At 44.9% G+C, this 26,878-nt stretch overlaps 12 protein-coding genes across 12 annotated transcripts; 6 read left to right on the top strand and 6 right to left on the bottom strand. All coding sequences in view use genetic code 12, as the record gives it.

Moving 5' to 3' along the window:
• Positions 1–47: 47 nt before the first annotated feature.
• On the bottom strand, positions 48–2,177 carry CXQ85_002711 (ABCB family ABC transporter ATP-binding protein/permease; the record flags this gene model as incomplete). Its single annotated transcript, XM_025486376.1, has 1 exon — positions 48–2,177. The coding sequence occupies one exon, from the start codon at positions 2,175–2,177 to the stop codon at positions 48–50; it is 2,130 nt and encodes a 709-aa protein (XP_025343926.1).
• Positions 2,178–2,739: 562 nt separating this feature from the next.
• Positions 2,740–4,428, bottom strand: PDC11 (indolepyruvate decarboxylase 1; the record flags this gene model as incomplete). The annotated part of the gene is made up of 1 exon (XM_025486375.1): positions 2,740–4,428. One exon carries the CDS (start codon positions 4,426–4,428, stop codon positions 2,740–2,742), a length of 1,689 nt encoding a protein of 562 aa, XP_025343925.1.
• A 1,380-nt stretch (positions 4,429–5,808) lies between these two features.
• On the top strand, positions 5,809–6,600 carry CBF1 (Cbf1p; the record flags this gene model as incomplete). The annotated part of the gene is made up of 1 exon (XM_025486374.1): positions 5,809–6,600. One exon carries the CDS (start codon positions 5,809–5,811, stop codon positions 6,598–6,600), a length of 792 nt encoding a protein of 263 aa, XP_025343924.1.
• A 246-nt stretch (positions 6,601–6,846) lies between these two features.
• MNN4 (Mnn4p) lies at positions 6,847–9,375 on the bottom strand (the record flags this gene model as incomplete). Its single annotated transcript, XM_025486373.1, has 1 exon — positions 6,847–9,375. The coding sequence occupies one exon, from the start codon at positions 9,373–9,375 to the stop codon at positions 6,847–6,849; it is 2,529 nt and encodes an 842-aa protein (XP_025343923.1).
• Positions 9,376–12,801: 3,426 nt separating this feature from the next.
• On the top strand, positions 12,802–14,511 carry XUT1 (Xut1p; the record flags this gene model as incomplete). The annotated part of the gene is made up of 1 exon (XM_025486372.1): positions 12,802–14,511. One exon carries the CDS (start codon positions 12,802–12,804, stop codon positions 14,509–14,511), a length of 1,710 nt encoding a protein of 569 aa, XP_025343922.1.
• Positions 14,512–15,095: 584 nt separating this feature from the next.
• CSO99 (Cso99p) lies at positions 15,096–15,980 on the top strand (the record flags this gene model as incomplete). Its single annotated transcript, XM_025486371.1, has 1 exon — positions 15,096–15,980. The coding sequence occupies one exon, from the start codon at positions 15,096–15,098 to the stop codon at positions 15,978–15,980; it is 885 nt and encodes a 294-aa protein (XP_025343921.1).
• Positions 15,981–16,053: 73 nt separating this feature from the next.
• Positions 16,054–17,586, bottom strand: PRI2 (DNA primase subunit; the record flags this gene model as incomplete). The annotated part of the gene is made up of 1 exon (XM_025486370.1): positions 16,054–17,586. One exon carries the CDS (start codon positions 17,584–17,586, stop codon positions 16,054–16,056), a length of 1,533 nt encoding a protein of 510 aa, XP_025343920.1.
• A 1,066-nt stretch (positions 17,587–18,652) lies between these two features.
• On the top strand, positions 18,653–21,750 carry CDC68 (chromatin-remodeling protein; the record flags this gene model as incomplete). The annotated part of the gene is made up of 2 exons (XM_025486369.1): positions 18,653–18,764; positions 18,794–21,750. 2 exons carry the CDS (start codon positions 18,653–18,655, stop codon positions 21,748–21,750), a joined length of 3,069 nt encoding a protein of 1,022 aa, XP_025343919.1.
• A 694-nt stretch (positions 21,751–22,444) lies between these two features.
• On the top strand, positions 22,445–23,107 carry YPT31 (Rab family GTPase; the record flags this gene model as incomplete). Its single annotated transcript, XM_025486368.1, has 1 exon — positions 22,445–23,107. One exon carries the CDS (start codon positions 22,445–22,447, stop codon positions 23,105–23,107), a length of 663 nt encoding a protein of 220 aa, XP_025343918.1.
• A 349-nt stretch (positions 23,108–23,456) lies between these two features.
• Positions 23,457–23,861, bottom strand: CXQ85_002702 (mRNA splicing protein; the record flags this gene model as incomplete). Its single annotated transcript, XM_025486367.1, has 1 exon — positions 23,457–23,861. One exon carries the CDS (start codon positions 23,859–23,861, stop codon positions 23,457–23,459), a length of 405 nt encoding a protein of 134 aa, XP_025343917.1.
• Positions 23,862–24,492: 631 nt separating this feature from the next.
• Positions 24,493–24,993, top strand: CXQ85_002701 (uncharacterized protein; the record flags this gene model as incomplete). Its single annotated transcript, XM_025486366.1, has 1 exon — positions 24,493–24,993. One exon carries the CDS (start codon positions 24,493–24,495, stop codon positions 24,991–24,993), a length of 501 nt encoding a protein of 166 aa, XP_025343916.1.
• Positions 24,994–25,333: 340 nt separating this feature from the next.
• CLG1 (Clg1p) lies at positions 25,334–26,440 on the bottom strand (the record flags this gene model as incomplete). The annotated part of the gene is made up of 1 exon (XM_025486365.1): positions 25,334–26,440. One exon carries the CDS (start codon positions 26,438–26,440, stop codon positions 25,334–25,336), a length of 1,107 nt encoding a protein of 368 aa, XP_025343915.1.
• Positions 26,441–26,878: the final 438 nt, after the last annotated feature.

The raw sequence follows: 26,878 nt of genomic DNA, 5'->3' as shown, positions 1-26,878 counted from the left end.
CTCTATTTACTTAAGCCTGGAATTTCTTCATCTAGACCATCGCCACCTTATGCGTTTTTAGGCGACTTTGTCTCGGAGATCCCGCGTTGCTTCTTCTGTCTTTCTTCCTCTTCTTCTTCATCTCTTCTCTTCAACTCTTCCTCCAAGTCGAGGTTCTCTTGAATGTTCCAGAGTTCTCCGTAGAGCGAGTCTGACTGGTTAAGCAAGCTCTGGTGTGTTCCTTCTTCTTGAACAGCACCCTTGTTCAACACAATAATCTTGTCACTGTCTGCAATGGTACGAAGACGGTGTGCAATGGAGACATTTGTTGAGCGCCCCTCAATAAACACGCTTCTCAAAGTCCTAAGCAATGCCTGCTCGGTATGAGTATCAAGAGCACTTGTAGCCTCGTCGAAGAATGTAATTGGAGCGCGCTTCAAAAGAAGCCTGGCAATGGCAAGTCTTTGCTTTTCACCGCCAGAAATCATCAATCCTCGCTCTCCGACAATTGTATCCATTCCATCTGGAAGCTCCTTAATAAGTGCATCAAGCCTCACCTTGGATACAGCCGACATGATCTCATCGTTATGAGCGTCAAGTCGACCATATCGAATATTCTCCATTATTGTATCATTGAATAATGGCGTTTCTTGCGGGACAACACCAACAGAACGTCTTAAAGATTCAAGATCGACTTTAGAAATGTCTTGGCCATCGATAAGAATTCTTCCAGAATCCACGTCATAGAATCTAAATACAAGCTTGAGAACAGTGGATTTTCCCGATCCAGATGGACCGACGATAGCGACTTTTTGACCGGGTGGAATGACAAAGGAAGCATTTTTCAAAATCGGTCTGTCAGGATGGTATCCGAAGGTAACATTCTCAAAGCGTATTTCACCCGGACGGATTGGGTTTAATGTGAGGTTGTCTGCACCAGGCTTATTCTGTACCTTAATATCGTAATTCTGCAATTGGAAAAGGTTTTCCATGTCCAATAACGATTGCTTGAGTTCTCTGTAAACTGAACCCAAGAAATTAAGTGGTACAGATAACTGGAAGACAAGCTGGTTAATCAAGACCAAATCACCAACACTAAGAGCACCTGTGGCCACACCTTGACAACCCATATACATCATAGCAGTGAGCGCCAGTGTGAAAATCAAATTCTGTCCAGCGTTCAAGAATGCCAAAGAAGTGGCGACCTTGATGGATGCATTTTGGTAGCTTGTCAAGGACTTGTCGTACTTGGCACATTGGTGCGCCTCGTTGTTAAAGTACTTGACTGACTCATAGTTGATCAATGAGTCCAATGCAACGGATGCAGCTTGGTTATCGGCGTTGTTAGCTTGACGCCTAAAACCAGTTCTCCAAGCAGTGGTTCTGATGGTGAAAACAGAGTATCCAATCATTGTCATCAATGTCACAGCGGCAAAGGAAAGACCATAGTTATAAGTTAAAATACCACAAACAACACTGATTTCAAAACCGATTGGAATAATGTGGAACACCATTGCACTGAGCACATAACTGATACCTTTGGTCCCTCGATCAATGGCTCGTGTGAGACCACCCGTCTGCCTAGAAAGGTGGAACTGCAAGTCCATATCAAGCAAGTGCTTAAAAGTATTGTTAGCCACTCTTTTAATAGCCAGCTGCGCCACTGAAGCAAAGATAGCGTTTCTGAGCTCACCAAATAACACAGCACCGAACCTAGCACCACCGTAAGCAATAATCATGGTACCCATCACCGTGCCTAGCGTACCCAATTGCTCTGACCAATCGACGTTCATCTCGTCAATAATCGACTTGAAAAGGAATGGAACCTGGACATTCAAAAGCTTAGAACCAACCAATAGCAGAAGAGCAATAACCACTCTCACCTTGAAGCTAGGTTTGTTCTTCGGCCAAATTGTCACCAATAGCGATCTAAGCATTTTAAATTGCGAAGTAGAGATTTGGCGGCCGAACAAGTATGTCGAAGAGTCCTTCTTACCATTCTCAGATAATCTTTTCGATGTGTGGAACCCTCTGGAGCAAATGTGGCCCAACCTGGATTTCACTGCCACTGTGGATCCTCGAGATAACGGTCTGGTAAACGAAACCTGCGGGCGCAGATTAGCCAATGACGTCCTGGCCAATTGCCTGGACGCCTGGACAACTCCTGGCAGCCTAAACCTGAGCAAAGAAAGAAGCATAAGTGTAAGTATTGAAACAGGTCTGCTCTTCGGGCCTAGTATGTACCGACAGCCGGCAGCCGGATTCGCGATTGCAGATGGGTGCGAAACCTCACTAGCCTTGGGGTACCTGAAGGGTGATAAATTGGGTATTGCGGAAGATGCAAATTTTTGGAACCACAATTATCTCGATGGGGAAGGTGGTTTACTATAGGAGAAAAAAAATGACAAGAAAGGTGAAGAAATCTTCATTTTTAACTAGACAGAACAATATTTCATACTTTCGTATACAGTCTGCGAGTTCGGCCTCCGAATAGAAATCTGCAGTAAAGTAAACTAGTGTGGCAAATACGGAAAATCTTTTAAAAATATACAGATTTGTTTAAATTGGTAAAGTGCGTTTTAGGAGAGCAAGATGTCATAAAAGGCTCAACCCAAACCCATAAAAAGACAGCAGTTGGGATGGGCATTGTAATGGCTGCAAATGGCCTGTAGACCCTACAATGACATGTCTTATTTAAAATTCATATTCCATTAAATCTATAACCGATTCCATTAAACAACTAGTTCATTAAGTCTTTTTTTAGTTCTCAGAGTTGGTCTTCGAAGAGTACTCAGCCTGCTTCACCAAGTTCTGAGGAGCGTCCATTCTTGGCAACATAACCTCGATCATTCTGATCTTGGAGTTCTCGTTGAAAGCAGCGTCAGTGAACAAACCTTCAATCTCACCAACAGTGCTGACACGGTTGGTCTCGTAGTTACGAGCCTTGAACAATGGCAAGAGACCCAAGTTGTCCCATGGCTGGATGTCGTTGTAAGTGGCAGTCTCACCGTGGATCAATCTCTCAATGGTGTAACCCTCGTTGTTCAAGACGAACAAGTATGGAGTGGTCTCCCACTTGACCATGGTGGAGATTTCCTGGACGGTCAACTGCAAAGAACCGTCACCGACAAACAAGATGACTCTCTTCTTAGGGTCAATCTCCTGGGCAGCCATAACAGCACCCAAGGTGGCACCAACGGTGAAACCAATGGAACCCCACAAGACCTGGGAGATACCAATACACTTGTCTGGGAAGTAAGACTGGACAATACCAAAGGCAGAAGTACCTGTCTCAGTGATGACAATGTCACCTTCTCTGAACCAGGAAGACAATCTGGACCACAACCATTCTTGAGAAATGGCATCCTTGGCACCTGGACTCTCCACAGCTCTTCTGTGAGGAACTGGAGCAGCCTTGTAGCCAGAAACGTGAGATGGAATCTGGGCCAACAACTCGTTAAGAGCCTCCTTCATCTGGACACCAGGGAAGGTGGCCTGTCTGATCTTAGTGTAGTCAGAGTGGAACTCAACAATGTTCTTGGTCTTGTAGGAGTAGGAGAAGTGACCGGTGTTGAAGTCAGACAACAAGGCACCGATGGAAAGAACCAAGTCAGCAGACTCGACAGCCTCCTTTACCTCAGGCTCAGAAAGAGAACCAACGTAGACACCACCGAATCTTGGGTGAGACTCGTTCACAGCAGACTTACCCATTGGAGTGACAAACACAGGGAAGTTGGTGGAGTCAACCAAACGAGACACTTCCTCTCTGCAGCTGTGTCTAGAGGCACAAGCGTCAACCAAGATGACTGGGTTCTTGGCCTTGTCGACCAAGTCCAAAACGGTCTCAATGACCTCGCCCTGAGCATCTGGGTCGTTCTTCTTCAAGGACAAGTCAATTGGAGTGTCCAACAAAGAAGCTGGGACAGTCAAGTCAACCAAGTTGGCTGGCAAACCAACGTAAACAGGTCTCTGGTGGACCCAAGCCTCTCTGATACATCTGTCAATCTCGCCAGGAGCGGAATTGATGTCAGAAAGGAAAGCAGTGGTCTGAGAGATGTTGTTGGACATTCTGTGGAACACAGTGAAGTCACCGTTACCCAAAGTGTGGTGCAACAACAATTGCTTGGCCTGGGAAGAGATCGAAGGCACACCAACAACGTGCAATAAACCAACGTGTTCGGCGTAAGCACCACCGACACCGTTCAAAGCAGACAATTCACCGACACCGAAGGTGGTGACAAGACAGGCAAGACCCTTGACTCTGGAGTAACCGTCGGCAGCATAGGCGGCGTTCAACTCGTTGGCGTTACCGGCCCATCTCATTCCGTCGACTTCATAAATCTTATCCAAGAGATTCAAGTTAAAGTCGCCAGGGAGACCAAAGATGGTCTGGACAGAAAGCTGGTTCAATCTTTCGAAAAGATATCTACCCAAAGTGATTTCAGACATGATTAATTGATGATTTGTGATTAAGTGATGATGAGAAAAGAAGATTTCCTACGAAAACACCCGTCTACTTATACTTTTCCCCTTCGGAGGGGTTCGGGGTGTAGGTGAATGTGGTGGTGTGACGATGGCTTGCCTAGGCGCATAAGGTGTGTGGGTTGCAACGTTCGAGGTCGGCGTAGGCGCATGCTCACATTGAGTGTTCCCAGCCTATGCGCTTATACCGTTCGGTCATACAATACCGACAGGACCAGTAACTGTGTTCCACAATTGCCGACAACGCAGACAAGATAGTGGCAAGGCAAGTAGCAGAGTAACAGGGCATCATGTAATTTTGAAAAACGAGGGGACACACTGAAAGGTGAAATCGGGAACCTAATTTCACTAGTCAGGCCATGTTGCAGCCATTCTGCAGTTGAACAAAGAAAGACGCCAGACCCTTGAAATATTATTACTATGGGCGTGGAGGTTTTTTGTCAATGTGCGAGAGAAAACAGAAATTCTGCAAGGTGCCTCAGATGATGCCCATAGGCTGGAAAGGCGCCAAAAAAAGAAATAGAAGGAGAAGGGGGCATAGAAGAATGGGAAAGCCAAGGGAGAAGAGCAAACGAGGGTCAGAAGCCGATTTGGCTAATTAAGGGAGAAATTAAGGTTGTGCTGTGGTTGTGTTGAATGGTGGTTTGGGTGATTCAGTTAGGCAACCGTCTTTCTTTTTTTTATCTAAAGAATCTATCGTTTGACAAAAGTATTTGTCAGCATTAAATCGGTCTTCCGTGAGGTATTCGCTTAAACGTGGGTTTGTAGGTGCTGTAATTGCATGTTTCAGAGACGATAGGGCTGCCTGATTTCTGTGGTCATGATGCTACATGGTGTAAGCGCATATCATGGGTGTTTACGGTGCGCCGGTTGTCTAAACACGGTGAGATTTACAATTAGGAGATTTGGGTTTATGAAGATGACAAATTGAGTTGCTAGAGAGAAATTAAGTTAGACGATGGCTTTGACCAGTCCACTGCCTCCTCAGAAGGTAGGGAGAGGGATGGATGGCTGCGAAAACCAATGGGGGCATTTCGCGACGGGCGGGTAACACCCATCACCTGAAATCCATGTGAAGCAAAACTCGTGACAACAACTGTTTTTTTGTTTCTCAGTCTTTAATCACGTTGTGATAATCACGTTCCGATAAACACCCTCCGGTCTGTCAAACAGTTTCGAAAACTTGCAGCCATTCTTCCAAAAGTCTCCAGCAGTCTAATTCCTCTATTAGTCTGTTACTTGAATTCATTGAGTTCAACCCCCTTGCCTAGCGCTTTTTCGCCACTTCTGCCGCTCAGGGGTAATCACAACAAACCCTTCCACTAGGTGCTTGTCCACGTGAACATCATGGTAAACAAACGGGAAGGTTCCAATTCTTACGTTGACGGCAACAAAAAGGTCAAGCTTGACAACGGTAAAAAGGAGGATATCGCCATTGACTCCGAGTTGTTGGGCGACCAGTCCTCCTACACGAGTTCGGGCAACCAGGACCAGAATGATGTTAAGGATGAGGAAGCTGCAGTTGCAGCAGCAGCCTCTTTGGTTTCTGAAGCTGACCCTGCCAATGCTGCCGCTGCTGCTTTGAGCCATCAGCAGCAATCTCACCAGCACAGCCATCATCACCAACAACAACAACAGCAGCAACAGCAGCAACAACAGCAGCTGCATGCCTTGCATCATAGGATGTACGATAATGCCTACGGCTCCCTGGTTCACGCTGCCGCTGTCCAGCAACACCATAGACCTGACCTGACGATGTTGCAGCCAACGACATTGCCTCCTCCAAACAACAGTAAGCCTCCTCATGGTTCTGACGAATGGCACCGTGTTAGACGCGAGAACCATAAGGAAGTTGAAAGAAGAAGAAGAGATCTGATCAACGCGGGTATTAAAGACTTGGCTGCTTTGATTCCTACTCCTGATACAAACAAGGCTCAAATCTTGCAAAGAGCCGTGGAGTTCATTAAGCGTTTGAAGGAGAATGAGAACAACAACATCGAGAAGTGGACTTTGGAGAAGTTGTTGACCGAGCAAGCTGTTAGCGAGTTGAATGCTTCGAATGAGAAGTTGAAGGCTGAGTTGGAGAGAGCTTACCGTGAGATTGACTCTTTGAGAAGACAACTCGATGAAAAACAGTAAACAAATCACTGTAATGTCTGTATATGTACCATAGGTTGCTTCCTATCTGTTTTATTATTTCCATTTTATACTATTTTAATTTCAGAGTATGATTAAATTAATTTTGATACTATGTGATCTTAAAAACTATCATGCAAACAGGAGAAAAGTGTCTTCTCATGCAAAGATGAAGCGCGTAATGTGCTTCAAATGTAATATTAGTCAGTTGCAGAAATCTCCAGGATTTCAATGTGCTAGCTTCTCAAGCTATGTCAGAACCTCTTCTTTAGGTTCATCTTTTGGAGTCTCCTTAGGCTTTTCGTTTGCCTTTTCCTGCTCAGCGTTCTTCTGTGCTTCGGCGTCAGATTTCTTTGAATCATCTTCAGACTTCACCTCTGCTTTGGTTTCTGCTTTGGTTTCTGCCTTCTCCTCAGGCTTCGACGGGTTATTTTCCTTTGATTCCCCACTGGTGTCTTTAGGTTTAGAGTCCGGCTCGCTATTCTTGTCACCTGTAGTGATTTTTTTCAACTTCTCTTCAGTTCCATCCGGACTCCTCTCCTTATGGTCCTTGGCATTCACGACGTGTTTCTCATTTAACTTGATGTATCTGTCAACTTCGCCTTCGTATGTTATGTATTCCAGAAGCTCACGATGCAAGAAAGGTTCATACTTCAAAGGTGGAAACTCCTTAGCCTTTATAACAAGAGGTTGCGTGCTCTTGCCAAAAAGGAGCCTCATGATTTCACTTTCATGGAAAGCTGTCATATCTCTCAGCACGGCGTAGCTCATGAGAATCTCGTCATTGAGTAAAAGATCCATGAGATCTTTTTCGCCCAACTCAAGTAAAGTAGTTACTTCCTTGGTACTAAGATCTCCTTGAATGTTAGGCTTCGTGAGTCCGACCAGTGCTTCAGAAGACTTGGCACCATAGTACCTGTTCCATTGTTCCCTAGCTCTCAAGAAGAAGCGCAAGTCATCTTGATGAAGCCAAAGTCTTAGTTGAGGCATGAAAAGTCGACGACTGAAAAACTTGTCAAGAAGTCCCTTCTTGTTATACTCTGCCGTAAGGATGTCAGAGTAACGTTTTGGGATGTAGGCAACCTTACCTTCAACAAATGATTTGATCAAAGGCGAGATCTCAGCGAGACTCAGGAAATGCTTGTTTCTGCAGTTGTAAGTTTGAAGTTGGTCGTTGACATTGTACTTGTTGGATTCCTTCTTGACCTCTCCAGGCATACCTTCGAGGTATCTTTCAGGTGTGGCATCACCACTCACAGCCAAAGCCGTAATATCAATGTAAAGACCAGAATCAACATCAATGAATCTAGCGTCAATGTTATTCTTACCGTTGCTGTGATCTCTAACGGTAATGGAAGATGTACAGTCAATGAAGTAACGACCGAATCCATCCTTACCATCTTCCACCACGAGCGATTGGTTGAAATAACGGCCAAGCTTATGTAAATCCAGAAGTGGCATTTGCACATCAATGTCGTTATCCCAAGGAAATCCGATACCATTCCAGTACCAGGAAAGAAGCGAACCATGCGCCATCCAGGTAGTGATACCCTGTTTACGACAGAAGGACAACCAGGTCCTCACCATTCTGTGCAAGGTAAGTTCTTGTTCCTCGGTATTGATCTTGACACCACCAAAAAATCTCCAATCATAGTGGTCACCGATAACAGTATTGAAAATACGGGCTTCCTGAAAGTACTTTGGAGGGCTATTTTGGTTGGCGACGGAAGTTTTCACCGAAGAAAGGTAGTTCATTTCCATTCTTGTGAGTGGTCTGGAAACACTTAAATCTTGGAAATCTTTAATAATCTGGAGCGGCGCCAGGACAAAGTCTTTGTGCTCTAAGTTGACCTGGTAGTCACTTATCACTCTATCAGTGAAACTAGGCACCTTTTTATTCAAAAGTTTGAACTGTTCCACAGTGTTAATTGTAGTCTTGCCATGTCTGAGGTAGTCTTCGACAATACCGTTATGAAGAAGCTTCTGCTTTACTCCCGTTGTCATATTGTACGAGCCATTATCGGTCATGAAGATGATACTGGCAGGAGGAGGAGCATGAGTATACATGTAAGATCTTCCGGCAATCATGGCCATCTCCGGGGTCATTCTGCCGGGGTAGTTCTTCACGTTGAAGCCCATTCTTAGCCTGTTACCATCATTGTGTTGGAAAGGGAGCTCAGCGTCAATGACACAGAATTCAGCGGGATCTAGAGCCTCTTTCTTGCTTGGTTTATTATGTTTCTTTGCCTCGACCTCTTCGGTTTCACGCTGGTCCAAAAAGTCACACGACGTCTTATTCTCGGCAAAGATAAACTCGTCAAGAACCGTCATATCCATCCAGTCAGCCCAATGGAAAGGGGCCTGAACGCCATTGGGCGAGTTGGGAGCGTGGACACGCATGTAGTAGTAATAAAAGGCCAAGGTAAAGCGAGGGTCGAACGGCTGGACATCTAGACGGCCAATGTCACTCTCAAAGAAGTACAGCGGGATTTCAAGATCTGTCTGGTCCTTGGAAAGCGTGGTTTGGATCTTCCAGAAGGCATGCTCAAGATCGTTCTTTTGCCGCTGATGCACGAGATCCGTAACCTTCTTGTTGAACGCCAGGTTGGTATCTGTATCGAACGTGGAGCTCTTCCAGAGCGAAAGCAGGAGCAGGTCCAAGTAATTGGTATGCTGGAGCTTCGGTATGGAACTCAGCGTAAGCCAAAGCGATACCATCACCAACATGCTCACCACGACGGTAGCGTGGATAGATCTCTTCCTGATACTAACGAACATGCCAGGGCGGTGTAGGAAATGCTAAGGGGTTAAAAAAACAGGCAAATGGCTTGCAAACGATAAAAAAAAAAGCACTTGTGTCAATGTAAAATCAGGAGAGGAAGAAGTTGTGGTATGGGCAGGTTCAGATAAGAATCGGCAAAGGAGTGGAAAAAAAAAGAAGAGAGAGAGGCTAAAAAAAAAATATGAAGAGTACAAAACAAGCAAAACAATGAGACCCAGTAAAACATATACAATTCTGCAAAGCCCAGGAACTGAAAAACAAAAAAACAAAAAAAAAAAAAAACATATGTTGCGGGGATCTAGCGAAGCCAAAACACTTTAGACTTACGAGGCTTTGGGGGCAGAAATCCTTTGAGGGTTCTTGTCGAATGTGGATTAAAGTGCTTGCTTTCTCTTTTTTTTTTAGTCCTTCCACAGTTCACCTCCCTCAATTGGCAAAAGGTCTAGTGACTTTTTCTCCCCCAAAAACCTCAAACGCGCGAGACATTGTGGGATGGCTGCGAAACTTCAAAGCTTGGCCAGATCTGCCAGTACGGCGTACATCCACATACTGGATGGATAGACTTTGCTGGGGGGATATAAATAGATGGGGGCAGAAGAGGTGGGGGATGTTTAATAACAAGTAGATTTGGGAAGGCTCCAGTGGACCCCCCTTCCTTGGCCTGCCCCTCGTTCCCCTGTCGTGTTGCTGATTAGCCGCTGTGAACAATCTGGCACAGCGCCGTAGCCAGGGCCCATACTGGCGCAGCCTTCGTGGGGGAACACCTGTTTCATACTTTGTTCTGCTTCGTTCTATTCAGTATGTTTCAAGATCTGTGCCAGCGGTGAATGTATATCACTTTGACGTATTTCTTGTCGTGCGAATGTACATTCCAGAAGGCCTTGCGTGAAGATGGGTTTTGTGTTAGCCACCTGTAACGTATTGTGAAACCTTTTGTTTGGCGGCCACAAAGGCCGTGTCTTTGTGTTTTTCCTTTGGCCGTGATGATCGGGATCAGCCATGGTTTGTTCCGTTTACTCCTTTAGTATAATAACTGGATTGGTGGTGGTTGGGAACCGTGCGGCCGTGGCGGTGCGAAGGCAGGCGAGGTACGTCATATCTTCTAGAAATAGAAGATCCCTGGACTCTGACATGCCGCCTGATAGTACCTGAAGATAAGGAAAGGTGGACGAGTTAAAGTTAGGATTGAAGGTTAAGGTAGGAAGAAAGCTTAACTATGGGTGTTTGGGTTGCGCTTTAGGCGTGTTGGTGGGCGTCGCCAGGGCTCAGTTCAACTGCATCGTCGCCGTAGTTGGTGTCAAGCTGACTTTCCTGGGCATACACGGCTGACCAGTAAATTGACACCAATTGATTTCAAACTGAACGAAGAAACTGGATAAATTTGGTTTGCACTGATTTTCACCTCCTCATGAAACTATGTATCAGTAGATTTCAAAGCCTCACTGACTCGACAAGCGGCTTCACGATTTAGACCCGTTGGCATTAACCATCGCCAGCCTCACACCCCACAACCACTTCCTCTCCAGGTCTCACCACGCCGAACCTGTTTCTTGAAACTTATGTATGGCCATTCCAAGTGCTGAAGAGTGTGCTACTATAGCTGCCACACGGTTGCCCACGTTCACCCAGCTTGTGCCTGAAGGGTACCAGGTATTCACCACATCCAACCACGATATGACCACAAGAAAGAGTCCCTCTAACCTCATACGCTTGCGGTGGTTATTATCAACCTCAACATTCCCAGAGTAAACGGTGAAGATAAGAAAAAATAGTGAATACCACGGGGTACATTTATGGTACCGTTTGGCATGATCAGTCACCATCACATCGAGCGTCTTCACCACCGACAAAGTCAACGCCAACGACATCAACATGTACACAGACAAGGGCCAGTAGCGTTTTCGTGGTTCCATTTTGACGGGTTGATGAGTAGGAAAATTTTTCATTAAAGGTCAATGGGGTCAGAGTTATGGGTGAAAAGTTGGCTGCGAAAGCCCCATTGTTAAGAGGGGTTTCTACGGCTGGACCACTTGAAGCATGACAGAACAGACTCCTACAGATTTAGATGACTGGGTGGGTTATAATTGGCTCTTAAGGGGGTAGACTTAAGTAGGGGTTAGGGGTGTGGTTTATATGTAGATGGTCATTTGTGGGTGGTGGGCGAAGCTGGATGGCTGTGTGGGAGATGTAAGGAAGTGAGAAAGGTGATGCATGTCTCTGATCTGAGGTTATGAAAGGAGTTGGAACGTGGGTGGTTGAGCTATTTATGGTGTTTGATTAGCTTTGATGGGTTGTATTGGCCGTTAAAGTTTAACTATATTTAGCGAAAGTTTATTGGTGGTCATTGTAAGCATACGGTTTGGATGGTGGTTGTTCGAGCAAGAACAGGTTCTTTGGGCACAGAGATGCTTGATGAATTGTGTGGGTTGATTTGAAGATTGGTGGCCAGGTGGAGTACTGAATTGGCGGTACCTTTGTTGAAGCATTGCTGTTACCAGTTGTGGTTTGAGATATGGTGGTTCCCTTTTTTTTTTGATAGATAACCATAAAGTGCCTGGCGATTGATCTAAAGAGAAGTTTAAATGAGCATTTAACTACCACTAGAAAGAGCTTTTTGCTTTCAATCCTCGCCTAATTGGTGGTACCACCAGAGCTGGAAGTCTACCTGGAAAGTCCACATCCAAGGTCCCCAACAGAGATATCCAGCCCAAAACCGCCAATTGGCACTACAATCCATCCGATGTTCCACCACGAATCCCCTGGATCAACTTCCCTTCATCCACAACTGCCCACAATCCATCAACCAAGGGAGGTGCTGCTCGCTTAAACACATCTACCTGATAAGCACTACAAGCACATGAAAACACCACAACTGCTCGATTTCCGCTCCAAATCCCAGATCCGAACCATTTCTCCCTTTCTGACCATCCCTTCAAAACCCCAGGGTCTTATCAGCACGGAGATCACCGAGCAGTTGCAAATTCATTCATTCACAGCGCTTATCTTATCGGTTTTCGCAGCCAATGAACGTGCACTCGAGGCATCACCAAAGTAACGAAGACCCACAGTTAAAGCATCAAAAACTATGAAGATTGATATTCAGAGAGCTCTCATTAACCTACTTTTTAACCCTCCCTCCGTGGCTTATTCCATTATTTCTTGCTTGCTCCCTTGTCAGGTGTCAGGCCCAATACGGCAATCGGGGAGTCGCTGGGAAAGCTTTGATAACGAAAAGTGCGCCGAGCAAGCTTTTACTCATTCTGCTGGACCATCGCCGTCAGACTGCACTCACTTTTTTTTGCACTAACACTTGTAGAAACCGCCCTGATGCTTATCTTATACTAGAGGGGCATTTAAGGGTTTGGAAATAACCTTTTGCATTTCCTTCTAACTTTTCCAAAAAAATCACTCCTCTCTTAACTATGGACGGTATCAAGCGCTTGGGGAAGAAGGTGTACCGTAAGGTCACTACCAGAGATGGCTTCTTTGGCGACTATGATTATGCTTATTTGTTTGTTCCTGATTTACCATTTACGAATAAGACGCCCAAGACGCAGCCGTTTTTTGGGCTTCACCTGGAGATGCCTTTATTTCTAGGGTTTCTTCTTGGTCTCCAGCATTCGTTAGCTATGCTTGCAGGTGTGGTGACTCCTCCACTTATCATTGCAACAACAGCCAATCTTTCACCTGCGTATTCTGAGTATTTGGTATCGGCGTCGTTGATCACTTCTGGGCTTCTATCGATCATCCAGATCACTCGTTTTCGTTTGTGGAAGACAAACTACTACTTGGGCACCGGTTTGCTTTCGGTTGTGGGTACTTCTTTCTCAACCATTACTATCGTGACGAAATCGTTTCCTATGATGTACGATAGTGGGATTTGTGAAACTATTGATGGTGTCAAACAGCCATGTATCACTGGGTATGGGTATTTATTGGCAACGGGCTCGATCTGTGGCCTTATCAGTGTTCTTTTATCTTTCACACCGTCTAAGATTTTGAATAAGATTTTTCCTCCAATTGTGACTGGCCCTGTGGTTCTCTTAATTGGTGTTCATTTGATTGAATCTGGATTCAAGGACTGGGCTGGTGGATCTGATTGCGTTGGTGATACTTGTGGTACAGCTAAACCATTACCTTGGGGTTCAGCAGAATTCATCGGTTTGGGTTTCTTGGTTTATGTTACTATCGTTGCAGCTGAAAAGTTTGGTTCGCCAATTATGAAATCGTGTGCTGTGATTGTGGGCTTGTTGGTTGGATGTATTGTCGCTGCTGCTTGTGGCTACTTTTCTAACGAAAACATCAATGCAGCTCCAGCCGCCACTTTCATATGGGTGCATACCTTCCCATTGAAGCTTTACGGGCCTATAGTGTTGCCCTTCTTGGCGGTATACATTGTATGCGTTATGGAAGCCATTGGTGACATTACAGCTACTTGCGATGTCTCCAGATTGGAAGTTGAAGGTGAGCTTTTCGATTCCAGAATTCAAGGCGGTGTGCTTGCCGATGGTATTAATGGTATCCTTGCTGGACTCATGACAGTCACGCCAATGTCAGTGTTTGCCCAAAATAACGGTGTAATTTCAATCACAAAATGTGCTAACAAAACCGTCGGATACTGGGCAGTTTTTTTCCTTCTATTAATGGGAATTTTCAGCAAATTCGCTGCAGCCATTGTATCGATTCCCAAGGCAGTTTTGGGCGGCATGACTTCATTCCTCTTTACATCCGTGGCTGTTAGCGGAATGAAGATTATCTGCTCGACCGAATTCACAAGAAGAGACAGGTTTTTGCTCACTGCGTCTTTGCTCCCTGGCTTTGGAGCAACCCTCGTTCCTGACTGGTTCAGCTACGTGTTTACCTACCTGGGCGACAACAGTGCCTTACAGGGTTTCCTTGATGCCATAGTGTTACTTATGGAAACCGGATTTGCCTTGACTGGCGTTCTTGGCGTGATTCTCAACTTAATTCTCCCACAAATGCCCGACGAAGTCGAAGAACTCAACGAAGTTGTTCTTGAAACCGTCGGTTCAGCAGACGACGATGCCTTGGAAACCTACAGATCCAAGGAAATCCACACTTACGAGCACCGCGGCATTGACGAATCAACCTCCAGCAAAGAAGCAAATTAGAATGTTTGCATCCAAACAGCACACGGGCAAAGCTTGGAAAAAAAGCCAAAGAATAAGCAACACGCTTAGGTTCTCGTAATGAGCATCCAATCAAACCTACTTCATTGGGCTGATATCACATTCATGTTCCCCGGATTCTCGCGGCCATGCAGGCGCTCTGTCAAGATACGTATTTTGCGTCATTGCAATGAACCGCAAGAAAGTCCGAGGTATTAACTGTGGGGGTGGTCAAGAAAAAGCTAAGAAGAGAAAAGTAAAGACGTTCAGCTTCGTCTTCGTTGACTCCTACCTGACTCTTTCCTGGAACTGGGAACAATGTGACTCCGGCCCGAGCGAGGAACATCCCATCCAGGTACACTGGAATGGAAAAAAAAAGGGAAGTCGTCACCTAAACTGTGTGTGCGCACAGACCTCGGTTATCTATTCTTCATATAACCCTCAATGCGCTAACGAAATACTAAGAGGCATCGACCGCCAAGTTCGCTGTTTTTTTTTTTTTTTTTTTTTTCTTCTCCTTCTTCCTCTTCTTCTATTTATTTCCCTTCTTTTCCGTTTTGTCTTTTTTTAAACCCATAGCTTAAAAGATGGAGATGCATGTGGCACACGGAATCACTAAGGCCAAGAGCCCACTTCCGCTTTCGTTGTTGTTGCGACTCAACGGGTTGCTCAAGAAGTCCATCTTCTCCAGGAAGTTCTACCAGGAAATCAATGATAAGGTGTTGAGCACTTCGTCGTCTGTGAATGCCAACTTGTACTTTATTTGCTACTTCACGTTGTTGTTGAGTTCCATTTTGAACAACAAGCCCCGGATCGTGAAATTTCTCAAACAGCAGAAGATCAATGTGCTTAAATTGGTCAACAGGGGGTTTAATACCAAGTTTAGTACTGAGCAGGCGGTCAAGGAGAAGGAGGCTGCTGCTGCCCTGGCTGACACTTACAAATCCAACTTGGCTGTTCACTTGAAGGCCGTTTCGTCATATATCGCAGATGTGAGAATTTTCAACCGTCTTACCGAGTCCATTAAATACATGCCATGGATTATTGACGAGTTTGCATCCATGGTGAACCCTGCATCTCCAGTTCCAAAGTTTGACCGTATCGTCAACTTCTTACAGTCTATCAACTGTCTTGTGCTTGAGTTGTTCGAGCACGCTGGTTGGTTGACTGACCATAACTGGGTTGGAACTGGTGATAACGCCTACTGGTCGATGCTTACATACGTGTGGTGTTCTAGAGTGTGGGGTGCTTACTTGGTGATTGAGGTTTTGGAACTTTTCAGAAGAACTCCATTCTCCAAGTGGGACAAAAACTGGCGCTTGGCTGTGTTCAAGCAGGCCATCCAGCTTCCATTGGTTGTTCATTGGTCGCTTTACGAAGGTTGTTTGACTCCATTCTGGGTCGGTGTTTGCGGCAGTGGAGCCTCCTGGTGGGGCTTCAGAGACATGTGGAGCTCTATAGACTTGAGCTAGACTTAAGCCATCGGGCTTTTTATACATATACAGCACTTATTTATTGATATTAAAGCAAACGATTATGATACAATTACTTAGCAGCTCCCACGGTCTTGACATCGTTTCTCTCCAACTGTCTCGACCTGTCAAAGTACAAGTTAGGATGGTTGATGTGAAGATTCTCATTACGGCCTTGAAGCTGCTGCTTGTGTGTGATTTCGAAAACACGCGTGCAAGCAACTGTGTAATCGTTCTTGTTCACGTCTTCGACAATGCCATTGATGTCATGCTGGTCCAGAATACCCATCTGACCTAACGTGTCTACCAACAGTTCTAGAGGCAAGTCACGGTATGGACAACCATGGTATTCACCCTTTTGTGGCTTCGGCTTCAGTAGAATCGTAGCACAGTCCCAGGGCTTGTAGTTGATACGACCACCTTCCAAACCGTAAGAATGTCTGACGTTATATCTGTATTCTTTGTTAAAGGTATCCATGTTCATCTTGGAGGACTTTGTGAATTGGAAAGACCAGAACTTCATTGCCTCATCGACATTAAGACCAATACCTTTAAGGAACAATCCAAGCTGTTGTCTGGCATTGTATTTCAAATGGGAGTTGGCCACCAACGACTTTTGAAGGTGAGAAGCACAGAGAGGATAGTGTTTGGATATCTGAGGCGTGGTAACAGACGTAGCATTGATATCTGAAGCCTTCTCTGGGTCACCAAAACTGTCATATTGAATGCTGGCGAAATTACGCGATAAGTTATTGAGAAGAGGCAACAAACGGTCATCCTCTTCAAGTCTTGGGATCGCCTGGAAGGTCTTGAGAAGCGACTGGCTCAACAGTTCAGAAAAGACAACAGAGAGCAAGCTCACTTGCAATGTAGATGGAATGTATGCATAACCACGGCGGAGGTAAACCTGTCTCAGCGAGACCAAGTTAGGAACCTTCTCAAACGGTAACTTGATGAAACTCTCCTTGTTGCGAATGTGATGCCTTAGTTGTTCGGCAGTTATAGAGAAGTTGGAATCTCCAGAATTGTCAATAGTCAAAATGGTACGAATGACAGGTCCAGAAGCGGCCACCAACGCGTCCAAGTTCTCAATCTTCTCCTCGTTGGAAATATACTCCCACATCAACTTATCACTGTACAACTTGGCAAACTCCAACTGCTCCTTTGGCTGAAGCATGTTGTATCTGATCTTAAACAAAGTAGTCTCGTTCTTTAAAAACTTCTTTCTGAGCTCCTCGGTACGACAAAACACAAGACGCAACGTGTAATGGGAGTAGTAGTCCTTCTTTCTTTCAGCAATAACCTGCGCATCTGAACCCGATGTAGGGGATGGAGTCAAAGGCAAGAACTTAAGCAAAAGCGGTTTCACCACGGTCTCAATATCCTTCAAAGGCTTAGATCTAGCCAAACACGATTCAATCTCAATCAAAATCTTCAACCTATCAATAGCCCAACTTTCAAACTCCTCCAAGGTGATCTCTTCCAAAGGAGGTAAGTCATAGAACGATAATCTCGATGGGTACACTGCCCTAGAAGACTCAGCGTACGACGAGACTTCCTCGAAGTTTCTTCTTCCCGCTGTTCTTCTCTTTGTCTGTCTAAACATGGGGATGTAAAGAAGTTATGTGGTTGCTTCACGTAAAGAGATTGCAGTAGATACGGTTTGTTTGGATACGCGGGTGCGAAAAGATGGGCGCGTGGGTGCAAAATGCACAAGGGAGTGGAACAGACCAGCAAGGCTGGGAAGAGTGTGGGTTGGGAAGAAAATTGGGAAAGTCGGTTTAAAAGGGCTGTTTTGGTGGTTTAAGATTGTAGAACGTACTTTTAGGGAGCTTGAAGTGTTCAGTGAATGTGGTAGTGGTGGAAGGTAGAAAGCGCGTTTGGAAGTCACTAGATGTGTGCTCCATCTGTTAGGTGCCATATACTAGAATACCATTAGAAGAAGAAGTTTATTGTGAAAGTTAAAGAGATGAAAACTTATGCGTATATTAACCAGTTTTTTGAAGCGGACGTGTTGCTGTAGGTGTTCTCTGCTTATTGGGTTAATGATATGAGTTACTTGTGTGTGAAAGGTTCAGCAGAACGGCTGATATTACCTTCTGTATTGGATTAACCATGTTCAGTCAATATCACAAAAAAACGACCCAAGGTGTATAACTGAGCAATGTATAACTGTTCATACCTCTATCACATCTTCCACATGTAGCGGTCTGTAGAGCCTTCTCTTTGTAGGGTAATGCGTTTTTCGCAGCCATTATTTCAACTCCACTTAAGTATAGACGAAGCTATAATTATGAGCTAAAAGGACCGAGAACTAAATTGTGAACATATAAAGAAGTGAAATAATGCGGACCGTTAATGATTCCCAGTTAGATATCTCTATTTAACCAAAGGTTACTGTTGGGAAACGAGGACCTTGTCTCAGACATGTTAGTCCCATGTCTCGCAGGCCACAGGCCATAAACTTCGAATTAACGAATCCATAGATTTTGGATAGTAGTTAATTTAACAGCTTTCTTTATTTTACTTATTCACCAAAACTTCTTCTGTTGTTCAGGGTCCATACACTGTAATCCATATGGGCCCTAGCACACCCGTGCACCTGGCAAGACGTGTCGGTGCAACTAGAAAAAAACTACTTTGATAGAGACCACCTTCAACTCACCTTAACCATGTCCGAAGTGTCAATCGACGGTACTGCCTTCCATAAGAGGTTGTCGATTCTCCAGACAAAGTTGGCTTCCGAAGAATTCAATACCATTTCTTCGTTGCTCTTTCTTGTGGGTGCCAGAGACGATGAGTCTACTTACAAGAAATCGACTATCCTTCAGCTTTGGCTTTGGGCTACGAGTTTGCTCACACTGCTATCTTCGTTACGCAAGACAAGTGTGTGATTCTTACTTCTGAGGGTAAAGCTAAACACTTGGGTCACTTGAAGACCAAACCTACTGCCAACTCCAGTGATGTGGAGGTTTGGACGAGAACAAAGGACCAAGACCATAACCGCAAGTTGTTCACTGACTTGGTGGCAAATCTCAAGGAATCATCCACCGATGGCAAGAAGGTTGGTACTATTGTCAAGGATCAATTCAAGGGCAAATTCATCGATGAATGGAAGGAAGTTCTGAAACTGGAAAACCTCGAGTTCACTGATGCTGCTCTTTTGGTGTCTAAGAGTGTCGAAGTTAAGGACTCAGATGAGCTCAACTCCACTAAGTTGGCCTCCAAGGCTTCAGTGGTGATGATGGACTCTTTCACTAACGACATGATGGTCATCGTGGACGAGGAAGTCAAGACTACGAACGTTGACATCTCAGACAAGCTTGATAGAAAAATTGACAGCTCCAAATGGTACACGAAACTGGCCTTGGGCAAGAAGTTGTTGCACAACGATAAGGATTTCGACGCTGAGCAGATTGATTGGTGTTATTCTCCAATTGTTCAGAGCGGTGGCGACTACGACTTGAAGCCAAGTGCCTTGTCTTCTGAGAAGAGATTTGTTGGTGACGGTGTCATCATTGCTTCTGTCGGTTTGAGGTACAAGAATTACTGCTCCAACATTGGCAGAACTTACTTGATTGACCCATCTCCTGAAGTGTCTGACAACTACGATCTTTTATTGGAATTGCAAGAACATGTGGTCAGCAAGTTGTTGAGGAGTGGTGTTTTGGCCAAGGATGTTTTTGCCGGTGTCGTGAAATTTGTTGAGTCCAAGAAACCCGAATTGGCATCTCATCTTACCAAGAACGCTGGTTGGTTGACTGGTCTTGAATTCAGAGATTCTACTTTGGTGTTGAACGCCAAGAATGAAAGAAAATTGGTTGATGGTCAAGTCTTCTCTTTGACTGTTGGTTTCTCTGGCTTGACTGATTCTAAGGCAAGCAACCCCAAGTTGAAGAACTACTCATTGCTTCTTACAGACACTGTGAGAGTTGGTGATGGTCAATCTTTTGTTTTGACCAACTACCAAAAAGCTAAGAAAGAAATTACTTTCAACTTGAAGGATGAGGAAGAAAAGCCAGTTGCGCCAAAGAAGGAAAACGGTAAGAAGATCAAGTCCGAAAAAGACCAGAATATCGAGAAGAACCTTGCTGTCAATGAAAACCAGTCAAGAATTTTGAAGAACAAATTGCGTCACGAATCTGCAGCAGCAGACGATGTTAATGCTGAAAAAATCCGTCAAGAAGCACAAAGAAAGTTGCACGAAAAGAGACAGCAAGAAGGTCTTGCAAGATTCTCTCAGGCAGATGCCAATGACAATGCTGACTTGAAGCCTGTCTTTAAGAAGTACGAATCTTATGTCAGAGAGTCCCAGATTCCTAGCAATGTGAGAGACTTGAAAATCCACATCGACTACAAGAACCATACCATTATTCTCCCTATCAATGGTAGACCAGTTCCATTCCATATCAACTCGTTCAAGAACGGTTCGCAAAATGAGGAAGGTGACCACACCTACTTGAGATTGAACTTCAACTCTCCAGGTGCTGGTGGTAATATCGGTAAGAGAGCTGAATTGCCATACGAGGATGCTCCTGAAAACCAATTCGTCAGATCTATCACTTTCAGATCTCGTGATCGTCAAAGAATTGTCGATGTATACAAGGCCATTCAGGACTTGAAAAAGGATAGTGTCAAGAGGGAGGCTGAAAAGAAGCAGCTTGCCGATGTTGTTACCCAGGGCAACTTGATCGAACTCAAGGGCTCCAGAATGAAGAAGTTGGAGCAGGTCTTTGTGAGACCAACGCCTGACACTAAGAAGGTTGGTGGTGTGTTGCAGATTCACGAGAACGGTTTGAGATATCAGTCTGTACTCAGGGCAGACCAAAAGATTGACGTTTTGTTCTCAAACGTCAAGCACTTGTTTTTCCAGCCTTGCAAAGATGAGTTAATTGTCATTATCCACTGCCACTTGAAGAGCCCTATCATGGTTGGTAAGAGAAAGACCCTTGATATTCAATTCTACCGTGAAGCTAGTGATATGGCATTTGACGAAACCGGAGGCCGTAAGAGAAAGTATAGATACGGTGATGAGGATGAATTGCAACAAGAACAAGAGGAGAGAAGAAGAAAGGCTCTTTTGGATAAAGAGTTCAAGAACTTCGCCGAGATGATCAGTGATGCTTCCAATGGTATGCTTGATTTGGATATTCCATTCAGAGAATTGGGTTTCACCGGTGTTCCTTTTAGATCTGCTGTCTTCTGTATGCCAACCAGAGACTGTTTGGTTTCTTTGATTGACCCACCATACCTTGTGGTGACTCTAGAAGAGATTGAAATCGCTCATTTGGAGCGTGTTCAGTTCGGATTGAAGAACTTCGATTTGGTTTTCGTCTTCAAGGACTTCAACAAGCCAGTCGTTCACATAAATACCATCCCAATGGAAGTATTGGAGGATGTCAAGCATTGGTTAACAGATGTTGATATTCCTTACAGTGAGGGACAAATGAACTTGAACTGGGGTGCCATCATGAAGCAGGTCTTATCGGACCCATACAGTTTCTTCTCTGATGGAGGCTGGCGTATCTTGACCGGTGACGGTGAAAGTGAAGAAGAGGACTCTGAGGAAGAGGAATCTGAATTCGAGGCCAGTGACGATGATCCATCGGACGAAGAGGTTGACAGTGACGAAGGAAGCGAGGATGCCTACTCTTCCGACGGATCTGGAAGCGGCAGTGGTGAAGAAGAAGACGAAGAAAGTGAAGGTGAAGACTGGGATGAATTAGAAAGAAAAGCTGCCAGAGACGACAACAGACGTGGCAGAGAGTAATCAGATGTTGTAATGTACCATAATAAAAGACCATAAGCTGGATACGTGTAAAGTTAATATCAAATGCTTATTTTGTTATTGTGACACCATGTGTGTGATGAGGCTGAAACCAGCTCGGCATTTCCCAAAGTCTCTGGTTGGCTGGACAAAGAGGGTGCTTTTAGGAAAGTTGAAATCTTAGTATTCTTCAACATTAAAGATAAAATGAGATTACCATCACATCAAAGCTTTACCCTGTAAATACGTCCCTTTTGATGGCCTTTTTGTTGATGTTTCGTTATGCACCGTGCTGAGACAGCGTGTTTCGCAGCCAATAACCACCATCCATTCAACTCCCAGAAACACCATATTTACCTCTTTTTAAGCAGAAAAAATGCCCTTTTCACATCCACAATGCCTAAATACCCTTCTTTCTCCCCAAATTATGCTTCTTCCTTGCAAAATGGCTTCATTGCTGACTGACGTTGCCGGAGGTACGGGTGCAGCTTTGGCCAGAGCTGGAGATTCTCGTCGTTCGTTATGTAGGTGTCGTTTTCTGTGAGAAACCAAAAAACAGTTACCTCGTGAGCCCTTTTCCCCTACTCATTAGTACCACGGTCACCCCCTTTGGTTCACATTTAAATCAAGAACAGTCTATTCTTCTCAGCTGCTCTTCATACATTTACCCAGATAAACAGCCTGCCTTCCATATATTATGAGTGATAACACAGACGACTACTCCTACGACTACGAGTACCTATACAAGATTGTCTTGATCGGAGACTCTGGTGTTGGTAAGAGTAACTTGTTATCGCGTTTCACCAGAGATGAATTCAACTTAGAATCCCGTTCTACTATTGGTGTGGAATTCGCCACGAGAACGTTGGAGATTGATGGTAAGAGAGTCAAGGCCCAGATTTGGGACACCGCTGGCCAGGAGAGATACCGTGCCATTACATCCGCATACTACAGAGGCGCTGTGGGTGCTTTGATTGTGTATGACATTTCCAAGACGGAGTCGTACGAGTCTGTGTCCAGATGGTTGAAGGAGTTGAAGGAGCATGCCGATGCCAACATTGTGATTGAGTTGGTGGGTAACAAACTGGACTTGGACCACTTGCGTGCTATTCCAACCGACGAGGCCAAGAGCTTTGCTACTGAGAACAGTCTTTTGTTCACTGAGGCCTCTGCTCTTTCTTCCGACAATGTCGACTTATCCTTCCACCAGTTGTTGAAGAACATTTACGAGATGATCAGCAAACACCAGTTGGACACCGACGAAAAGATGTCATCTGTTAAGCCTTCCGGTGGCCCAACCATCAGCTTGACCCCTGCACCTCAGGAGAAGAAGAGCAAGAACAACTCCAACTGTTGTTAAACAAGGGAGTTTCATTTTTTTGGGAGAGTTTTGGAGCTCATGTGTTGAGCAATATATATTGTGCAAGCGATACAACAGCAGCATTCAACAGAACTACTTGTAATGCAGCCTAATGTGATCATATGCTGCTACGCTGTTTAGATCTTGAGCTCTTTTTTTCATTATATTAATGTACACGCAGAATATAGAGTTTCCGCTTGCCTGAAAACATCGTAGATGTCTTTTCTATTATACATTGGCTTCTTGTCAGCTCTGAATGAACAAACCTGCCATGGTACCATCAAGTTATGCTGTTGTGTGAAAATCATCTCGAAGTACCGAGGGTAACCACGACCACCTTGCCTTCAGCTTACTTCTTTGCTGGACCTTGAAGCTTAGGTTTCTGACTGACTGGAACTTTCAAGGGCCTAGACACACCCTTGCCCTGTTTGAGCTGGTTGAACCTTTTCTTCATGTCTGCTGTAGGTCCCGTCTGGATAGTAAAACCCACAACCTGCTCACCTCTCAAAACTATAAGTCCTAGGAACCTCTTCTCTTCATTCACCTTTACCTGGCCATCGACCTTATTCTTGGCTAGCTCCTGGTACAGCTTCTTGGTGACTCTGGCTTCTTCAGTGTCCCCCAAAACGAGGTTCATGTGTTTGTCAAACGCTAGAAGCTGGCCCACAAACGACCTACCGTCGATTGTGGTGACCTTAAGACGATAATGTATAAGGTCAGCTAACTTTGTATTCTTGTTGACGGTGAAGGACATGCAGAGCTAGTTAAGTGTTGAAGATGATGTAGAAGAGTTATGTGAAGCGATAGTGCGAAACTCACACAGAGACCAGGTCTCCTTTGGAGGCACCACAGTATCAATGAAGTGCCCTTACCCTTGATAAATTGAATCTTTGAACTCTTGTAAGTAGAAGCAGCTGTCGCTATTGGATGCAAATGTATCACTGTTGAGTCCAGGGCATCTTGTTCCTCGTAGCAGTAAATGGCTGTCAAGTACTAGACATGGCACATAGACGGCACTATCTTTCCTCTCTGACGTGTCATAAACTTAGGGAAGTATTCAAGAAGTTTATTCAAAGCTTTACATTTGATATCCTTCCGTATTTCTCGTCATATGTGTTAGTGTTGTGGCTTTCTTCGCCTAATCGTACAAAATTCACCGAACTTTCCCCATAAATTTGCCCAAATCCTAGCAATTCTATTCCCTCATCATCCACCAATTCAGCCATCCAAAATACTACAAAACTAGAGCCCCTTCCCTTGGAATGTCATTGTTTACAAGGGCGTTTCCTGGACGTGTGGTTGCTGGGGTATATAATGGAGCGGATTCGCAACATGAAAAAAAGCAGATTGTAACACTTGAATCTCCATAAATACACCCAATTGCCATGGCTGAAGAAGAGAAACAAGCCGTTGTGGATACCACCGAGAAGGTCGCTGAGCCTGTTGAACAGGTTGCTGCTCCAGAAGTGCCAGAGTCCACAGAAACCACCGAAGTGGAAAAAACTGAGGCTACCACTGAGCCTACTGAGACCACTGAGGCTGGTGAGTCCACCGAGAAGAAGAGAGAGCACGAAGGTGGTGACAAAAAGAAGAAGAAGAGAAGAAGAAACTATGATGATGAGCCACCAAAGGAGGAAGCCAAGTCTGAAGACGAGGAAGATAAGGAGGTAGAAGGCGAAGTTGAAGGTGAGGAGGAAAACGCCGAGGACGAGGAAGAGGACTTGTTGGAGATCGACGAGTCCAACATCATCACCGGTGGTCGTAGAACCAGAGGTAAGGTGATTGACTTCCAGAAGGCTGCCGAGGAGAACGACATTCCTGAGGACGACGAGGACGACGGAGAGTTTGAAGCCAAGGACGAGGAGGAAGTTAAGGAAGAAGCCTAACTACATAACAATGAAATCATAGATGATGAAGCAGCGTGTATGAAGCTATATCAAAAAAAAAGCAAAAGCTAAAAAAAAAAAAAAAATTAAAAAAATTTCGTAACGTATTGAGACCCGAACTAACTTGGAAATGCCTACACGGCGAAACCTTGTAGTCTATAATTTTTGATGAAACCATAGCATCACTGCGGACGATACGTCCAATAAATAACCAAATAAAAGCTGGCTGTGATGCAAATAAATGTAAAAGGATGAAAAAAAGGAAGCAAAAACTGAATTGTAACTCACATAATAATTTTTTTTTTTTGTTTTTCTTTAAGGGAATGCTAGTGAAAGACACTTAGCATGAAGCCATGTTGCAGGCGTAATAAGGATTGTTGTAACCGAAGTAGTTGGCGCCAGACATAGCGGGATCATGCTGGGGAACATACTGGTACTGAGTCGGCGTGTAAGCCCAGATCGACGGTTGCGATGGGTACAGCGGACGAAAGTTGTAGTTCAGGGCCCATGAAGGCTCCTGAGCATACTTCGCTGGAGACATATCAGATGGAGAAATATTGTAACCGGACGAAATCGAGGACTGGTACAGAGGCGACGATGGAATAGGTGATGAGCTGTAGTAGCCTCTGTCAGAAGACAGCACAGGAGAGGAGACATTGTTGGACTGGTTCTGTGGAGAGTACTTGTCCAACCAGGTCTTCCAACATTCCTCCAAAGTGCGAATGTTGTCTCTGAACTTCACCACATTCAACTGCCATTGAACCTCGCGGAGCCAGGTGGCTTCCTCTTCGTTAATCACTTCAATCTGGAGACCAGTAGCACCACACCAGGATCTGTTGGTGAAGGTGTTGTCATCGTTGAACTTGTTAGCCAAAACCAAGGCGACAACCAACTTAACAAACACTTCGTGCTCAGACATGTAGCCAAGGGGAGCCGAGGAGAAACGCTGGTTCATATATTCCAACGCAATGATAATGGAAGACTTTGGCAAGCGGGTGGCATACAAAATAGAGACGGCCATCTTTTCAAAGTCCTTGGTTGGATTCCTATTCTGGTTAAGCATGCCAAAGGCACACCAGCAAAGGAAAGCAGCCATATCATTAGGCTCATACTCCAAAACAGCATTAATGCCACCGGCAGAAGCTGCAGGGGCTGGAGCCGGAGCTGGCGCTGGAGCAGCCACAGGTGGAAGTGCTGGAGCATTCATAGGAGCAACAGGAGCCTGTACAGGCATGTAGGCAGGCGGACCTTGAACCATCGAGTTCGAGTAGTAGCCTGGGCCCATGCCCATAGACATCTGATGCTGATGCTGATGGTGCTGGTGGTGCTGAAAAGGCACCTGGTGCTGGAACAGGCCAGCTGGCATAGGCTTGTACTGAGAGTACGGATAGCCCGAGTACAGAGCGGAAGCTCTGTGGCCAGAAGTGCCGATGTTAGAAGAGAACATGGTCTTTCTTTCTTGGAAAAAAGCTTTAGTTGTTAATTCCGGAGCACAAGGGAACGAGGACGGGAAAACGAAGACTTAGTGAAAAGCTCGATTTCCAGGAATGCTTTGCCTGTTCGATTTCTTGTGGGCTTCTGATTATTTAACCCTTTGGGGAGGGAATAAATAAGGAGAAAGGGGGGTTTTGGGGGGTTTGTAAAAAACAGAAAACGGAGAGAGAGATGCTTATCTTTTCAAGTAACTCAGGTGTCTCCGTGTGTGTTTTTTAATTAATTTTTTTTGATGGGGGGATGGGAAAGAAAAAGAAGTGTGTTGGTCATATATAGAGCATTTGTGTGAGTTTTATTTCGAGGCCGTACGGGAAGGCATACAAGGTGCAAAAAAAAAGTAATAAAACGTAATACAAAAAAAAAAAAAAAAAAAAAAAGTAAAAACATGAAG

Source organism: Candidozyma haemuli, assembly GCF_002926055.2.
Source record: "Candidozyma haemuli strain B11899 chromosome Unknown D_2014730914, whole genome shotgun sequence".
Taxonomy (NCBI): Eukaryota; Fungi; Ascomycota; class Pichiomycetes; order Serinales; family Metschnikowiaceae; genus Candidozyma; species Candidozyma haemuli.
Note: the sequence above shows the minus strand (reverse complement) of the source record. Positions and strands in the feature narration are given on the sequence as shown.